The 18,951-nt window shown below is 41.5% G+C and overlaps 1 protein-coding gene across 1 annotated transcript in view; it reads left to right on the top strand.

The window, feature by feature from the left end:
- The window catches only part of RAPGEF5 (Rap guanine nucleotide exchange factor 5), a 177,107-nt gene that overhangs the window by 12,794 nt on the left and 145,362 nt on the right, over positions 1-18,951 (top strand). The window contains exon 5 of the mRNA XM_024738490.1: positions 9,621-9,687. Coding sequence (XP_024594258.1) covers positions 9,621-9,687 — 67 coding nt within the window. The remainder of the gene's footprint in view (positions 1-9,620; positions 9,688-18,951) is intronic.

The raw sequence follows: 18,951 nt of genomic DNA, 5'->3' as shown, positions 1-18,951 counted from the left end.
ATCTATAGGGAAGCTAAGCATTGTCTTTGTATTGAATAGAAAGAATGACTTAACTGTATATAGATGCTGCCGAAATAAGTAAAATACAATTTATTTGAATTCACAGTAATGTTTTTGTCATATAATTTGCTCAACAGGTACAGAGTTTATGGGTCTGTGATCTATTTCTATGTTAAAGGCGTCCCCCACTTAAAAATGGGGAACAAATGGCTTGGTCACTTGGCCTAAGCTGCCCTGGCAGTGACAATAATACAAAAAATAGCAGTAATAGTTAACACTCACACGTACTTACCACATGCAAAGCACTAGTCTGAGCATTTTATTTACATATGACTCATTTAATGCTCACAGCAGTAGTTTGGAGTTGTGATGCGGAAACTGAGGCAAGACAGCTTGTGTAACTCGCCAAAAGGGCAGGCCTCTGTACTTGGTGGCAGGCAGTAACATGAATTGAAGGCAGATGGTGAATTTGGAAGTGATCTTCATGGCACTGGTTCTCAACCATGATACTTTAAAAAGTAAACAGGTATAACCTGAGATCTGCTGAATCAGGATTGGAGTAGAGAGATGAGACATGGGTATCAGTACTTTTTGTAAAGTTCTAAATGTGAGGCTAATGCATACCAAGGTTGAAATCTACTGTTCTATAAAGTTAGCCTTACAGAAAACTCCGTTAAGTGATAGGAAACGTGAAAGTTAATTAAATCAAAGTCTCAAAATACTACGTAAAGAAGCCAGATGAATTTTTTCAGAACATAAAGACTTGATTGAGCATGGTACCTATTGCCACTTGGCTGACACTTCTGAAATTCTGTAAATTTAGCTTCATAAGCATTTATATCTGGAAGGGATTTCCTAGATAATTGAATTTGCTCCTCTTAATTTTCAGGTAAGGAAAAGGGTCTAGTCTCTACTGAGTAACTTACATAACAGCACTTACTGATGATCAGGTTTGTGTAAAGTGCTGTGCTTAGCCCTGTAACAGATGTGTAAGTTATGTAAGGCCTTTTATGAGGCCAGCCGTATTATGACAAAGTTCAGAAAAAGAAAATGAATGGAAACACAAAAGTCTTATCAAATATTACTGAATTGGATCTGGCCATATATAAAAATGATAATATATCATAAAATGATATTTATCCCAGAAATACAAGGATGATTCAACATCTAAAAATCAGACAATGTAATTCACCAGATTCAGTCCAAAAAAGAAAAAACTATACGAGAAACTCCATAGATGCAGAAAAATCGTTTGAAAAAAACTCAACATCCATCCATGATATAAATTCTCAGAAAAGTAGGACTATAAGGGAATTTCTTCAATCTGATAAAACCTTACATAAAACTTACAGCTTACATCATACATCATACTTACTAGCAAAAGACTGAATGTTTTCCCACTAAGATTGGGAACAAGGCTAATACATTGCCTCTTATCACTTCTTTGCAATACTAGCCAGTGCAAGTAAGGCAAGAAAAAGAAAGAAAGTGTATGAAGATTAGAAGGAAAGAAAATAAAGCCATCTCTCTTTGCAGATGACATAATTATATACATAGAAAATCCCAAGGAATCTACAAAAAACCTACTAGGCCTGATAAGTGGGTTTAGCAAGATCACAGGCTACAAGGTCAGTATAAAAAAAATGTATTTCTCTGTACTGGCACAAAAAGCATTATGAAATACTTAGGTATAAATCCAAGAACATGTGTAAAAGTTGTATGTCAGACACTTCATAAGCCTGATTTAAAAAATCAAATTGAAGTAAGTAGAGGATCTATCCATGTTCATGGATTGGAAGATTCAGTATTGCTGAGATGTTAATTCTCCCCATATTGACCTGTCTTTTCAGTGGCAGTCATCTCCTGATCTGTTGGCCTTACCACACATGCATAATAATAAAACCTACGTTTGGAAACATTAACCTCTAAACAGGGAGTGTCCTGGAGTTCAGTCTTCAGACATCTTTTTCTCTTCTCACTCTGGATGTACCCTTACCCAGTCACGTATTTAATATCAGCTCCACAGTGATGACTCCCAAAATTCAGGTTCCTGCCTTCTCTTAGGACCTTATATACAATAATAGTACCACCACCAACTACCCTGTCACCTCTTCTCCCTTTATTCTCCTTATCCTGCCTAACGTGTCCCTTTCTACCTGACATGTACAAGCAACATGAGAAATCCATTGGCATCCTTAATTTCTGCAATGGTGCTAGATTAACAGCCTCTAACTGGGGAGATCAACTTCACGTTTGTCATTCCTGTGTCCCAAACCTTTGTATTCCTCACTTTTCCTAATTAGGTTCTCATTTTATGAACCTTGGAAAGGAGGAGAGACTGGATGAGTACACAAACATGTTTTGAGTATTTCTCAAAAAACTTTTCATGATGGAACTTGGCATAAGTTTTGTATTAGAATCAGGTGAAGAAAATGTTCATTTATCACTTTAAATTGTTTTGTATAAAAAATGCTGTGAACCCAGCTTGTCTCAGTCTTTGTTATTACTCATCACCCCCTCTCCGAAGGAAACGCTAAGTCCTCCAAAATTTCCATTGTTTACAGACCAGACTTATTCCAGGTGTGGGAAGAGACAGCTCATCTTTTTGAGAGCACATCAATTTAGGAACAGTACAGGAATTTTAACAACAATCGAACTTTTAGGCATGCTTGTGCCAGCATTCGAAATGTAGCTGTTTAATTAAATATGAAGCATTAGTTCTCAAATCTTCAATATAAAATGTGAAAGAGATACTAGTAATAACTAACTTTATTCAATTTTAGATGAATGTGTCACTGTATACCCTGGACCTTAATAAAACCTGTCACATTCACAATTTACTACTGTTTGGTAAATTTCCTCTATAAGCATAACTGATAGACTGATGCTATGAAAAATTATCTTCTCTTGAGAAGGTTGAACAGGTCTTTGTATTCATGATGTCAGTGATCTCAAAAAAATCCGACTCTCCTTCTTCGACCATCCCACTTTTTCTTTTCGTAATAGGAATTTGCTTTGTTAAGCAAAATAGATCTGTCCGGTTATAGATATTATGGAAAAATGTAGGTGGGACAGTACTTGAGTGTCAGATATGACACCTTCTTATCCCCTTGGGGTCAGTAGATGTTGGTTTCAGTAGAGATTGACTCTGGGTCCCTTGAGGAACATTCTCTTTTGTGGCAATGATTTCTTAGGGAAAAATTTTTAAAAATCTGGCCCAGGAAGTAATTCTGATAGAGAAAGTCCCTAATACTTTTCCTTGCCTGACATTCAGCAAGTGTGGAATGGACTCTGGGTTGTCCAAGAAATCGTGGATTCTGGCATTGTCAGCTGACTTATCATCATTTCTTCCCAGCATGGTGGAGGAAGAGTCCCTCCTTCTGCTCCAGACTCATCCTTCTGCCTGGGCTATGGGTCCTACCCCTCCTTGGACACTTCCCATGCCTGCTTTCTCAGTTCCTCACTCTCTGTTGACTGTTCTCCTTTCTCAAACAAATGGTTCTCTCGATCTTAAGAGGACGAAAGCAAACCTACCTTTGATTTTATATCTTCTTCTAGGTACTTCTCCTTCCATCGTGTTCACTTTACAGCCGAAGTTCATGGCCTTCAGCATAAAACCAAAACTCTATAGCAGCAATAGACAGGCCCTGACTGTTCTGTCCTCAGCTTTATCTCTTGCCGTTCCCCACTTCCCTGTGCTGCTCGTCCGGCTGAGTTCCAGGGCCACTCCTTTTCCATCAGAACCTCACCTTGGATATTACTTCTCCCAAGATGCCCCTGAATCACAGATCAGGCTAAGCGACTCTCACTTGTGTTGGCAGAGTATCTTAAAGATGGATTTTGCTAAGCCCACTAAGTGTTATGTGCTTTTTTTTTTTTTTGTATATGTGTGTGCTGTGCATCTCCTGTTTGTCGTGGGATCGTGTTTGAAAGATTCCTGTAGAGTTTGTCTTGGTTCTGGTTTATTCCATGCCCTAGAAGTTCACCAGCCTTTAGCAGGGGTAGTCTGAGGTTCACACTAAAAATTGTGTTTTCCTCAGGTCCCTCCAGACCAAGCAGGGCGGGGCAGGGCAGCGTCAGCCTGGCTTAGGGTGGGAGGTGGTGGACAGACCTGCCCCAAATTCCCCAGGGACATCCTCTTCCTGATTTGGAGACACGCGTGCACCCCACCTTCATGAAGTCTCAGTCTAGAATATTCTCTGTTTAAGGCGAAGGTTGATGTAAGGGTATATGTAGGAAACACTCAGAAACAAATGACAGCCCCAGGGATGGCAGTAATAGCAACTTACATGAAAACTGATTGTCTGTGTCCTCTGTCATGTGCAACATGCCTGGGCCTGGGATCGTGCTGGCTCACGTGTGCCTGGAAGGTCATGTGTGACACCTCACCTGGCTTAGCACATGCCAGTTATGCATGGTCTACACCTCTTGAACCACTAGACTCCAAATGTTTGTCTATTTTATGGCTGTTGGACACATTTAACACATTTTCCTTCAGGAACCATGTTATGTGTGGAGTGGTAGCTCTTGGCAACTCAGTGAATATGCCATTCAATATTGAGACATAGATATAGATAGATAGAACTTGTGCATTTTTAAAGTTAGTTACATCAATATACAAATGCAAAATGATATTATTTAGATAATATTTCTATAAGAAATGCTTCCAGTTTTCCATCCTGAAGTCCCAGGAAACCTCTTCCACTGTTGAAAAGGAAGTAGGATTTTCCAATTACAAGATGACACTAGTTGCTTTTGAACCTTGAGTCACAAATATTTTGGTCAAAACCTGATTAAGAAGTGTGGGTTCTCTCTCTCATATAGAAGATTTATGGTAAGCTTTATTTTGAAAAACGTCATTGGAATAATCTCAAACTCATTACATAATTCTCATGAAGGAATTTTTGCTAAGAGAATTTTGGGACCCCCTGCAGGAATCCCAGCTAAACCCAAGTTTCTAGAAATTATACTGGACCTGACTGGTATAAAGTGAATTCTACCGCCCAGATAATGGCTCTTGTGTGCTACTTCCTAAGGCTTTTTTTTTTGGAAATCAACCCTACGTGACTGTTTAGCCCTCTCAGAGCTGAGAGTTTGTGTTGGGAGACCTTTTGCGGTGGGGAATTTCCTGCTGCTTTTCTGATGCAGTATGAATTGTGTAAATGGTTGTCAAACAGTTGGCCAGGTTGGAAACTGTCACTAAGACTGTACTAATTATTTCTTAGGGGAAGATGAGGAAGTGAGGGTGACCATTGGTTGCTGTTATTTTATTTAAGATATTTTCAAAGTTAACAGCTGTTTAGAGTTTGGTATAAGAAAGTCATTCATGTTGGATTTTAGAGACAGGGAGGTCACTGAGAGGAGGGACTGCTACAGGGAGCTGGGAGGCTGATGGAATAGCTGAGGGAAATAGCTCGAGTATAAGCAGGGTCCTTCAGTTGAACTGACTGCAGAGAACAAGCTAATGTCTTGTGCTGTGGTCGTCCGGGGATTGTGGCTGATAGCAGAGCATCCCCTGAAGTTTAAGGTCCTCAGTTAATTTATTCAATGAAGATTTATTGAATGCTTCCTATGGACTGTGTTGTGTTCTAAGTGTTGGGGATGGAAGCAGGAACAAAACGGACAGAAATCTCTACTCCCGTGGAGCCTATAGTCTAGGAGGGGAGAGGACAGGCAATTTCATAAACAAACAGATTTATGTTAGTTAATGGTGGAAAACTTTATGCAGATAAATAAAGTAGGAAATGAGCGATAGAGATACGGGTCAGGAAAGGCCTCTTCAGGAGGTTGACAGAGACTCGAAGGATGTGAGGGAAGAAGCAGTGTGCAATGTGAGGGAAGTGTTCTAGGATAAGGGGACCGTCAGGGCAAGGCCCAAGACAGAAGCATTAAGGCAAAGCAAGAGTGACTGGAATGGAGTAGAGAAGTAGAGGCTTTGGCTTTATACTGAGAAAGACAGGGAGTCAGTTGAGGATTTTGAGCAGAGGGGGGACATGATCTAACTTACATATGAACAAGACCACTCTGGCTCCTGGGTCTAGGTGAGAGATCCTGTGGCTGGAGCAACAGCAGTTGGAGTAGAGGTGGTGAGAAATGGTCAAAAGGGAGATATCCCTTGAAGGCAGAGCTGATAGGATTTGGGGATGGACACAGTGTAGACTGTAAGGTGGGGGGCGGGCTGTTGGGCTCAAGGATTACTTCCAACTGGAAGGATGGAGTTGCCTGTAGTTAAGCGGGGGAAGCTTGTAGGGAGGGCAGGGGTTGGTTTTGGTTTCCGTGGGGGTTGAGTGGAATGATCATGTGTCCTGTTTGATGGTTAGAGGAACAAGGGCAGAGGACCAGAGGCTTTTGCCGTTCCTGTGCCCTCACAACGGCACCCTTAGATATTGCAGACCTCGTGCATTTACAAAGACTAGGCATTAGGATTTGACACACTAGGATTCACAGTACTAGGATCCGGCACTTGCCTTGGAGGGTTACAGGGTCAGGCTTGGGCTGTTGGCAAGCAGAGACCTTGAGAAGCAGCCGTGAGAATTCACAAAGGGGACCCCCGTTGTGCCAGAGCTTCCTGCTGGCACAGACCCTCAAGGATGGGTCTTCCTTCCTGGGGCCACTTCCTTTTTTCTTCTCTTTCTTATGTCAACTTGTCACTGCCATTGGCGGCTGAGTCCAGCCAGGGTTTCTCTGTCCCCTTCTCCAACCAGAGTCTCTCTTTGTCTCTTCTTCACTGAGCAGCACAGCCCCCTTTGGTAACACTGGGGCAAATATGCAAGTACAGTCCTCCCTTGGTATCCGTGGGGGATTGGTTCCAGGACCCCCATGGATACCAAAATCCACGGACGCTCGAGTCACTTATGTAAAATGGTGTACTACGTATTACAGCTGATTCTTTCCTTTATCCTCCCTTGTCCCACCTGTTTCGTTACCTGTTTTGATCTGACAGGTGTGGACTTTGTCTTCACTGAGTTGCACTGATGTGTATTTATATCATAAAATAATCAGAATTTATCTCATTTTGTAAAAATACATTTACTGGGGAAAGAGAGTCTGGTACTTCTGGGCCTTTGGGCATTAAGCCGGGGAGGGGCCACAGTGGTGAGGCAGGAAGGGGAGTCGGGGAGCATCACCCTTCTCTCTTCCTTCCCCCCTTTCAAGCTCTCCCACTGCTTGCCTGTCCCCCTCAGTCCTGCTCCCACGTCCCTTCTCCACGCCAGGTGCCATGCAGGTACCTGCTGGTGCAGGGCCGACCTGGGACTCCCTAGCGGAAAGGAAGAGTCTTTCTGAATTCTCGAGCAGGCAGTGGGAGAATCCCTGAAGGTGTGAGTCTGGAGAAAAGCAGGACCAGATCAGGGTTTTAGAAGGAGAATCCCGGCATCTCTAGGAGATGGGGTACAGGAGGAGAGGCAGAGACAAGTTGGTTAGAAGGTGGTTAAAATAAGTTGTGGAGGTGAGGGCCTGTCAGCACGGCTCGTGGGGAGGAAAGTAGAAGAGCAGAGGAGGATCTGGTGACTGGAAAGCGGTGGGAGTGAGTGCCGGAGGCGGGGAAGGGCTGCAGGGTGACATAAAGCTGAGTGGTGACAGGCGCTGGCAGAACCGGTGAGGGCAGGAGGCAAGAGGATGTCAGTGGAAGTTACGTCGAGTTTGAGGAGCCTGTGAGATTCCCATGTGGGTGAAGATGTTCTGGAATGGTCACTTAGAGCCACATTGAAGTTAGATGGAAACACAGGGTGAGCTCGGGGAAGATTCAGGGGCTAGAGAAGGACTTGGGAGCTCTGGGTGTAAATTACGGTGATTGAGGGGATAAAAATGGGACACGGGCTGTGGGACAGCTCTCGGGAGAGCATCACTCTGTCTGTCTTACATGTATTTCCTTTAGAAACGTTTCTGCCAAGGCATGTTTTGTGTTGGAAGCGTGATGAAAGATAGTTTTGCTTGAACAGAGACAAATTATTTGTCACTGAGCTAGCAACAGCTTGGCCATTACTCATCAAATAGCCACGATCAGTGACATACACAAGAGCTTCCCTTGGAGTTTTGAGTTCCTTTCAGCAGTTTGTTGAAAACACATTCATGACAGAATCTGTGCTAATGCAAAATACGTCATGCACGTTAACTCATCCTTCAGGTGCTGCTGGGGGCTGAGAGGCGTGAGTGGGCACGACCAGCTTGCGCTTCAACACAGACACACACAGGACGTTGAAGCCCTTGTTTGGTGCTCTTCTGTCTAATGCTCTTGGCTCCTAATTTCCTCTCAGATCTGTGTGTCACCTCGGCATAATCTTATAAACCTAGTTTGGTGGCTTATATTATAAAGGGTTGCAGATCTCTTCTCAGTGTAACTTCGTGTGTGTGGAAACCTTGTGAATAGATCATTTTAATAATAAGGCTCATTGTTTGAAATGTTCATTATCAAGGTCATGTTTCAGATGCTTTGCTGCGCTAGGAATGAAATTATTTGACAACATGCCCACTGTTTCATATCCAGAACATGCAATTCTTGTAAACGCGGTAGTTTGTAATTCATTGCTCTGACTTGAAGGGTGGGATTTTTTTTTCTTTTGAAAGGGTTTAATAACATTTACAGAAACAGGAAGCCAGTGCCAGAATTGATTCGACTGGCTTTTCTTTTCTTAAAGAGCATCTTCCTAGCTGTCTTAGGAGCCAGGAGAAGCCCTCCTGCCCCGCGAGGCTCACGCTCCAGCTGGCCCACTGCAGTTCCCGAGACTGAAATCAGTCACTGGACTGCCAGTGCCATACCGCCACTCTGCAAGGCAATTACCACCAATCCCCCCCAGTCCACAGGTGTTGAAAGGAATTGCCTGTGGAAATAGATCTGGGAGACAATTACATATATTCACTCGGCATTAGTCAATGTTTTTTTCCTTTGACCAAGTCAGGAAAAAAAATGTAATTTTATAAGATTTGTCTGAAGTAGATAATTTTTTATGTTAGCATGTACATTCGTGCGGTGAAAATTTTTCATGAATTACATTAGAAAGATGATTTTTCTAAACACACTGATCTTATACTGTGTATTATGTTGTATGTCTCCTTAGTTATTTAACACATGCATAATTTTCTTCTCAACTGGGCTGTGGTCTCATAAAAAAGACCAAAGTGCTTCTGCTATTGTATTGGACGTAATTCCTATCACAGTATTAGGCTTCTAATATACCATTTCATAATAAATCTGTTTGGGCTGAAACTCAGATGTAGTGGAAAATTCATGTTTCATATTTTTGGAATCTGGATTTCATTTAGACTGAGCGGGAATGTCAGTACTTTATGTTGTATTCGCCATCCACTTGTGCTCTGTGCATGCCCGTGTTTGTAAATCTGGTGTGTCAGGATTATTCTGTGGTATCATTTGGAGAGCAGTACGCAGCCCTCAGGATTTAACTGATGTATGGGAAAGACGTTCTTGCTAATTGATTTCGAAGGAACAGTTGGGCTGAAACAGAACTGTGATCCTATGGCATTATTGTCACCGTGTTACTCGCATGGGCACTTTCACTAATGTATTAAGCAATAATGCTATTATTTACCATGTATTCCCATCACTTGGTGAATAAATTTGAACAACCAAAGCTGAAGAGTAATTTATTCTTTGTTTTTCAAAGATCTCATCAGAAAATTGAAGACTCAGAAGAGAGCAGCGATGAAATTCTTTGTCGTCTAACGTCTGCGGTAAGGCCATGTGATTTCCCTGCCCAGGGGTGCAGAGATAATGAGGGGTCTTTGAAGGGTGGCAGTCTGGGTAGTGGTGTAGAGAGACACTTGCCCTATGGCTGCTCATCACTGTGGGAGGCCCACGTCAAGGCAAAAGGAGTCAGTGGCATTAACTTGTTCTCTGATGCAGCCTCTCCTGCAAGATCATAGATGCTCTTGGTGGAAAGTTCCTGGAACCTTAGTGGAGGATTTTTTTTTTTTTAATACAGTATAACTTAACCTAGGGAAAGTTGTGACCTGCTGCACAAAGGAGAAAAGACTGTATGTTTCATTAGGAAAAAAAGATCATCTCAACCAACAAAAGATCAAGTCCTCAGTTTTTAAATGTAGTAGATTGCAACATTTTCATTATGTCTTTTAAAGCCATTAATTAGAGTCAGTAACTGACTTGTTGGTTGAAGGAAAGCTTATCCCCTTCTTCCTAGAAAAAGCTGGCCATGGTCTCTAATCATGGAGCTCCGGTTTTTGACAGGCTCTAGCAATCCTATCTCACAAAATCTTTATCCATTGGCTGGGCTTTCTGGAAACGAAATAGCCTTACCAAAGATTCTTGAGTTCTTCTTTAACTGCATTCTTTAAGCGGTGCTTGCTGAAAGTCATGCTGGCTTGGGTTATATATGTGGAATGAAACTGATCTTACACAGTTCGTACACTGAGTCTTGGCATCTGGGCACAGCTTGAAAGTTAAAAGTTGTTTTTCCTACTCTTCTGGAATGTAGCTTAGAAAAGTAACTTTTGGCTAAATACAGTGCTCAGTGGTATAAAACTTCACATGAAATGAAATCTTGACATCGTGTTATGAAAAAGTATTTAACATGACCTTTGCAGTTTAAAATATTGACCGAAGAGGAGTGCCTATTAGGTGCAAAATTGTTAACAGCCATCTGTTTAAAAAAAACACTCACTACAGACCAAATACTATGTTAAACATTGTGTGTGTGTGTGTGTACACACACACACACACACACACACACACACACACGTTACACTTTACAACAGCCCTGTGAAATAAGTGGCGTTATCTCTGTTTTACAGACGTGAAAGCTTCTAGAGGTTAAGTAACTTGCCCATAGTCACCCATCTAGAAAGGAACAAAGCCAGGATCTAAACTTAGAATTTTCTGCTTCCTAATCATGTTCTCTTAACTACTACACCTCATTTTTTGATAACGTAATACAGTTAGTAGGTAAGTTTCAGAAGCAGCAGACAGGTAAGATGTGGTTCCTACAGCTATACCAGGAAGATAGGCACATTAAAAAGTTAACCTGTAGGGCTTCCCTGGTGGCGCAGTGGCTGAGAGTCCGCCTGCCGATGCAGGGGACACGGGTTCGTGCCCCGGTTCGGGAAGATCCCACATGCTGCAGAGCAGCTGCGCCTGTGAGCCATGGCCGCTGAGCCTGTGTGTCCGGAGCCTGTGCTCCGCAATGGAAGAGGCCACAACAGTGAGAGGCCCATGTACCGCAAAAACAAAACAAAACAAAACAAAAATCAGTAGGACAGGTACATGTAGAGGAGAAGTCAGATAACCGAATGGAAAAGTGAGGATACTCTTAGGAAACTGAGTAAAGTGCATGGAAGGAGAGATGATGTAATTTTGCACACACTGAGTTTGAGGACATAAGGATGTAAAAATATTCAGGAAACACCTGGAGGCGCGAATCTGGAACTCAGAAAGGTCAGGGCTAGAGTTATGGGAACCAGTCCAGGTTGTCGATTGAAGAGCGTAGTGGAAGATGGAGTCTTGGGCAGCACCCATGATAAGAGGGCAGTAGGGAGATGAGAGGACAGTGAGGTGGAAATACTGAATGGTTTATACCATGAAAGTTAAATTCAAGAAAGCCTCTAAAAAGGAGGGTGGACAGCAATGTATTTGGTTGAGGTAATCTTGCTAGAAAAAATCTCCAAGCTAAAAGACTGAGTAAACTGAGGTAAGGTGCTAGAGTGGGAATGAGAATAAAGGGTAGAGGAGAAAAATTCACGTCTTAATTGATGGCTGATCGGCCTGGAATAGTGAAACTGTCTTTGAACTGAGCACGTGGACCTTGATTCTTAGTTCCTCCAACACTATGACCCTGGCCAAATTGAGTGCTGGACTAGACAATATCTAAGTTCTAAAATTCCTCTGTTCGTTGTATAAGCCATTTATGAAGGGACTGTTGTGCTTCACCTCTTCACGATGTAGTTATTCCTGTTGGCTTTGCTATGAAAACTCTGTTACCTAGCTGTTAACACCATGTAGGAAGGGAGATGTTTGCATACATCAGTCAAGTAACAGTTATCATCTAGCATGACCCTTAAATGCATTAAAGGAAAGCAAAAATGACGTCTGTAATGCAGACTTGTTAAAGTGGTCTTCAAAAGGTTTGCGTAATTAGGGGGCACTGGAAAGGGGGCAGCAGTTTCCCGCAATAGAGTTTACTGTACTGCCCTGTATATTCACCTCCTTTTACTCAAACTTCAGGGTTTTGTACGTTGCTCTCTTTTTTTTTTTTTTTTTTTTGCGGTACGCGGGCCTCTCACTGTTGTGGCCTCTCCCGTTGCGGAGCACAGGCTCCGGACGCGCAGGCTCAGTGGCCATGGCTCACGGGCCTAGCCGCTCTGCGGCATGCGGGATCCTCCCAGACCGGGGCACGAACCCATGTTCCCTGCATTGGTAGGCGGGCGGACTCTCAACCACTGCACCACCAGGGAAGCCCTGTATGTTGCTATCTTTAAAAAAAAAAAATCCTCATTTTAAAGTAGTTTATTTCTTAGTCTCAGGTTAATCAAGAGAAAGGTCCTGTCATCTAAAAAAATAATACCTAAAATTCTACCCTGGAAGAAAACACTAGTGAGTTTTCATATTAAAGGAACATAGGAAGACAATGTGTACAGAAATAAAAATGTCTTGATAATTCAGTCAGACTTACAGCTGTTAAATGTACACAAACATGGACAATAAAAATGTTCCAGCTACGTTGCTGGTGAGTTTCAGGAAAGAGCCACCCTCCCAAGCACCTGACATCCGAAAACCTAAAGAAGAAAATTTTGTAAGAAGTTTTCAGCTTAAGGAAAAAGGACATGGCTATAATAGGCTCCTTCCATTATGTACAGTCTACAGAAACACTCTGGGCATTATTATCTGAAAATCGTCTGGCTTTCCCTGCGGTACATGTGGTTTCTGCCTTAACATCTTAGCTTCCTTTTTAATATCTTCTGACCTTACACATTTTGTTAACTTGAAAATCTTCTCTTCTTCATTTCCTATGAGTCTCTGTTAGTCTGATATAGCTGGCAGACCAAGAAGGGCCCTTGGATGATACAGTCTCCCAGTTCCTGTCCTTGAAGTTCTGAGCATTATTTTATTTTATTTTTAAACAATGAATTCTCCCAGTGTATATGCCAAAAGGAGTGTTCAGAATTGATGACATAGATTTTATATACTTGTTTTACAATCCAGGATAAACTAGACATAGGGAAGAATTTATAGTGAATGAAATATTGCTTTCACAGTCATAGTTCTTAGGATGTAAATTTAGGAAATAAGCTAAACTTTGAGGCATTTTAAAGAACTGAGAAGTACTTGGGCATCATCTAAAGACAGGAAGTGGAAACATGGACATCCTTAAATAGGAGATAAAAACTGATTCTGGACTTCTAGCTCATGCTTCCTTAAAATCAACATCCTAAACAAACCATTTTGGGCTATTTCTGTTACTTCGGGCTAAATTTTCTTGATGGAAATTGTAGAGATAAGAAAACACAAACATCTGAGTGAAATTCATGATTTTTATTCACACGGTCAAACCGCTGAGTTGATGTGAGTTAGGCTCAGTTGTGAATTTTACGTATTAGATGCTTATTTGATGCCATGGTTATATGAGTGACATTTATAAAAGGACAGGGGTAGGGCATGTGGCATGGTCCTCTGTGCTACTTGGTCCAGCGAAGTCAGCCATCACTTGGATGGCAGAAGAGAACAGTGTTGAGTGTCTACAATAAACGTGAACCTGGCGGTGGTAGTGGCGAAGAGTTTGTGGCCATATCTTGAGAGATGAATTCAAATGACAAATCAAGTATACAGGAGTTAGGAAGAGAGGTCAGTGTGGATGAGAACAGAATCTAATACTCGGGAACCATTTAACTAGACACTCTTACACCCTCATATTCCTTCTCAAAGCTGATGTAGTTGATAATTTTCAGCAGTTTAGATTTCTCTGTTGGTACGTTTCTGCTCTGTCCTGTTGCTTATTTTCTTCAGCTCCTCAAACTTTAATGTAGAAGCTCTGCGTTTGATGCTCTTAGTGGTATTTTCCAAATTCCTTCTCATGGGGTATATTATCACTCCTCTGAGAAATACCACTGAGCAATCAAACCCAAATTATAAATGGGGTGACTGCTGTAAGTTCTAGAAGATCTTGAAGCAGATGAAGCCCCAAGAAGCCAATAGCCATACTAAGATATATAACTTTTGGTGAAAGTGTTAGAGAAAAAGAGACCTGCTATGGAATTTTTTTTTTTTTTGCACCTCTATAGGGGAAAAAAAAAAAGATGTGGTTATAACTGCAGCATGTTGTCAACTTCGCAGAAAGGTTTTGCCCCGCTCAGTGTCCAGAAGTTGGACATAACTCCATCAGTTTTCACATCAACCATGAACTCGTTCTCTCATGCTTCCTAGCATTCTTTCTAGTAAAAGTCATCTTCTTATTTTTTCCCTATGTGGGATCCTGTTTTACAGGTAAAAAGGATCTGATTTTATTCTCACTAACTAAGACCTGCACTTACCCTGGGCCTCTGATTCTTCTCCCATGTCATCTTTTCCTTAGATAGAATTCTCTTGGGAAATACTTCTCATGGAGGCCCAAGGAACTGAGTCTTAATGAACAACCAATTGTCTTGTATCACCAAAAGCATGATACTAGGAATCTCAAAGACCCCAACTTTCCAAGATTCTCTGTCTTGTCAACTATCTCATTCCCCTCACGTGCCTGTTGTCATATCTTGCTTTCAGTCATTTAAAACTCCTCTCCTTTGCCATGTGTAATCATTCACTTGAACCTTCCACCATTTTCTTTATGGTGTGTCTTTCACAGGACTCTGTCTACACCCTTTCCGGGTCAGGAAGCGTATAAGGTGGCCAGGTTTCCTTTAGTTTGTTCTTCTTGATGAATCTACAAGTTGGGTTGATACGTTGGAGAAATTCCTTGTTGAACAATAGTATCTGAAGATAACGGTGACAGCTTTTTTTGATTGGAAACGTTCATATTGGTACCAGTTCAGGAAGCAGAAATAGCATGGGATTTGAGTTTTGCTGGCTCTTTAAAGAGTTAGAATTTTGGAGAGTTATTTAAGAGGTGATACGTCAGGTTAGTTAGGTCTAGAAATAACTTTAGGGAAGGTGGGGAGAATCTGTCACATTGAGTACCCGATGAGCACAGTCCAGTGATGAATTTTGCCACATTTAGAAATGCGGTTTTTTAAAATGCTGAAATACTAATTTCCACTCACCGTTTTTCCTGGCTATCTGCCTCTTCCTCTCTGAGGAATGGAGAAGCAGTGTAGTTAATCTCCATTTTCTAAGTCTATCACAGACTTGAGTGGGCATGTTTGTTAAGAGAATAAAAGTGACTCTGCCAGCGAATGACTAACCTTCTGTGTGGCTGCAACAGGACTGTGAACATCTTATATTTCTTGTCTTTAGGGAACATAAAATTCTTATGTGGAATTGTAGCCTGGCTCCAGCCCTTCCAGTGGCTTCAGAGCTACTATGTGATTTGGGGAAGGGCCGGGTAGATTGAGTTTTGAGAAAGTGTCAAGTGAGGCCCTGGAAGACTGCTCTGGTTTCAAAGAGCATTAAGAAGGCCCCAGAGGACTTGTAGCACATTCTTGGTGTAGTATTCCTTGTTCTTGGTATTCATAAGAAGCCATGGGGCTTGTTAGTACCTTCCCTCATTGTGCTTTAGAGCTACCCTGATCAGCTGTTACAGTGTTCAAGGTGCCTTTGGCCGTGGATTTTTAAGTCTCTAGGACCACTTGGAGAGCTGGTTAAATAAAGCTCCTTCAGTTTCCCTCAGGGAGGATCTCACAGTAACATGCCACAAAGTCCATGATTGTCAACATGTGAACAGAGAGCTGAATGGTATTTTTCTCTCCTTTGTCAATAAAAAAGGCTTAATATGTTCTATGTCTATCATACATCAAAGTGATTTTCTTCATCCTGGGAATAGATCCCTAAATACTGAAAGATACAGATGTACATGCACACCACTTTTTAAAATAGTTATTAAGTTATTGTCTCTACTTCCAAAGAAACCATCTGCACATGCCCAGATCATGTGGTAACCTAATTTAACTGTAGCCTTGTCAAGTTGGTTTTGGTGAACAGCATAATACATGTCTTTTGCCTACTGCAATGAGTCCAGTGTAGGGGTATTTATTTAAAAGCATTCGTTCAGAAAGATGTCAGTGTGCAGAACCCATTCAAGAATAAAACGTGTCTTGATGAATCCCTTGTTAATAGGGGAAGAAGTGTGTGTGTGTGTGTGTGTGTGTGTGTGTGTGTGTGTGTGTGTGTGTACATATACAGTATATTATGCTTTTTGGGTATCTGTTCCCAAGATGGAGATAATAATTTTTACCTGCAATACACATAGAAAACATAAGCATTTTTAATTGACAAGGAATAGAAATAGATCATTTAGCTATCAGTTTGTATATAAACAAGGGAAAAATAATCTGAAAAAAGTATATATGAAGTGAATCACTTTGCTGTATACCTGACACTAACACAACGTTGTAAATCAACTATATTCAGTTTAAAAAATTTAAAAGTCAAAAAAAATTGTATATTTGCAGTTATGGGTTTGTGAAGTGTTCTGTGAAACCCTATCTGAGGGAGGTGGAAGGAGCTTTAAAAGGTGATCCATGAATATTTTGTGTTGGGTTTCTTCTTTGTGCACTTGTTTAAAATAGAACTTCTTATTGCTGCTAGATGAAATGTAATTTTGCATACTTAACTCAATGGCATAGCTTTAAATAGTATGTCCATATGTGAAGCAGGACCAGGAGGCATATAAAAAAGTGAAAACTACTTGAGTTTTCGGTGGTGATGGAATAAGGTAGATTTTAAATTAGTTTGTTATTTTATGTTGTTGTAAAAATCAGAATATAAGGAAATTTTATGTGGATACTGCGTAGAAATCGGGTGAATTCTATTTCTATATTTGTAAGTGTCAAAAGGGTGGTAAGGGCTTCCCTGCTGGCGCAGTGGTTGAGAGTCCGCCTGCCGATGCAGGGGACACGGGTTCATGCCCCGGTCCGGGAAGATCCCACATGCCGCGGAGTGGCTGGGCCCGTGAGCCATGGCCGCTGAGCCTGCGTGTCCGGAGCCTGTGCTCCGCAACAGGAAAGGCCACAATAGTGAGGCCCACAATAGAGAGGCCTGCGTACCGGAAAAAGAAAAAAAAGGGTGGTAAATTTGGTAGTGAGTTGTCATTACTGTGGATTATACTTTGCAAATTTTAAAAGTTTATCTGACATTTTAGATTAACTTGAATATAAAGACTTAATAACTTTTTAAAATTCCAGAATAAAAAAGATGCCCAGAATGAATCCACTTAGAAATAACTCATTATTAACACTTTAGTGTTTGTTACTTTCTAGGTTATTTTTCTTGTGTGTATATTTTTTGTAAAATGTGTAAAAAAAAATGACCATTTTATTTTGTGGTCTGTTCTTTTCACTTAATATATTTTCGGTGTTAACAGTACCTCCTACAACATTTGTAGGGGTTCATAGTACCCCATTCCATGGACTTATCATCCCCTGATTTTTGAACATTGTGGTTATTTTCCATCTTTTCTATTGTAAACAACACAGAGATGAACCTTTTTTTTTTTTTGGGCTGTGCTGCATCTTCGTTGCTGCGTGCAGGCTTTCTCTAGTTGTGGCGAGCTGGGTCTACTCTTTTGTTGCAGTGCGCGGGCTTCTCATTGCAGTGTCTTCTCTTGTTGCGGAGCACGGGCTCCAGGCGCACAGGCTTCAGCTGTTGCAGCACACAGGCTCTGTAGTTGTGGCACGCGGGCCCTAGAGCATGTGGGCTTCAGTAGTTGCGGTGCGTGGGCTCAGTATTTGGGGAGAATGGGCTCTAGGCGCGTGGGCTTCAGTAATTGTGGCGCATGGGCTCAGTAGTTGTGGCTTGAGGGCTCTAGAGCGCAGGCTCAGTAGTTGTGGCACACAGGCTTAGTTGCTCCGCAGCATGTGGGATCTTCCCGGGCCAGGGATCGAACCCGTGTCCCCTGCTTTGGCAGGTGGATTCTTAATCAATGCGCCACCAGGGAAGTCCCAGAGGTGAACTTCTGTGTGGGAAAATTATTGAGGAAACCTGCTCGCAGATGTTAATTTATTAGCCTGTTGTTCAGAAGACCAAGTGAGATCTGGGTAAAAGGCAAAGAATGGGTGATTTTTGCTGAGTTCTTCCCTTGTGCAGGCATTCTGCTCATGCTTTTCATGCACTGTCACATTTCAGCCTCGATAGCAGAGTGTACTGTCATTTGCATTGGAGAGATAAAGCATTTGGAGAGATAAAGCATTTGAGAGTCCACATTAATTAAAATTAATAATTTAGGGTTCAAAAAGCAATTGTCTCTATTGTCTTCACTTAAAATACTTCATAGTTACTGAATAGGTCTCAACCGATTGTGTTTGGGATTTGATTATAGCGTTCCCTTTTTTTTTTTTAATTGGAATATAGCTGCTTTACAATGTTGTGTTAGTTTCTGCTGTACAGCAAAGTGAATCAGTTATACATATACATATAATCACTCTTTTTTAGATTTCCTTCCCATTTAGGTAACCACAGAGCATTGAGTTCCCTGTGCTACACAGTAGGTTCTCAGTAGTTATCCATTTTATGTGTAGTAGTATATAGAGTTCCCTCCTTATTTGAAGAAGTTTAGAAAATGAAACCTATGAAGTTATATTAAACAGCATTTTAATTTTTAACCCGTTAGGAATCATTAAATAGTGTAAACATGGCTGCATGGTTTAGTAATTTAGAAATTTATTCAGACTGGTTCTCAAGTCTTCAGGTTCCATGGTGTGAACTCAGAGGTGTGCCCTGGTAAAGATGTTACACCAGTCAAATCATGTTCCAGGACTAGACTCTCTTAACATGTTACTATGAAACCCTAAAAAGGTGTTGAGGGCTAGCTTTTCAGGAGGGCTCTGAGGATCTGTGTTGTC

Source organism: Neophocaena asiaeorientalis, unplaced genomic scaffold, assembly GCF_003031525.2.
Source record: "Neophocaena asiaeorientalis asiaeorientalis breed wild unplaced genomic scaffold, Neophocaena_asiaeorientalis_V1.1 scaffold89, whole genome shotgun sequence".
Lineage (NCBI taxonomy): Eukaryota > Metazoa > Chordata > Mammalia > Artiodactyla > Phocoenidae > Neophocaena > Neophocaena asiaeorientalis.
The sequence above is the reverse complement of the archived record's forward strand: the minus strand, read 5'-3'. Positions and strand labels throughout refer to the sequence as shown.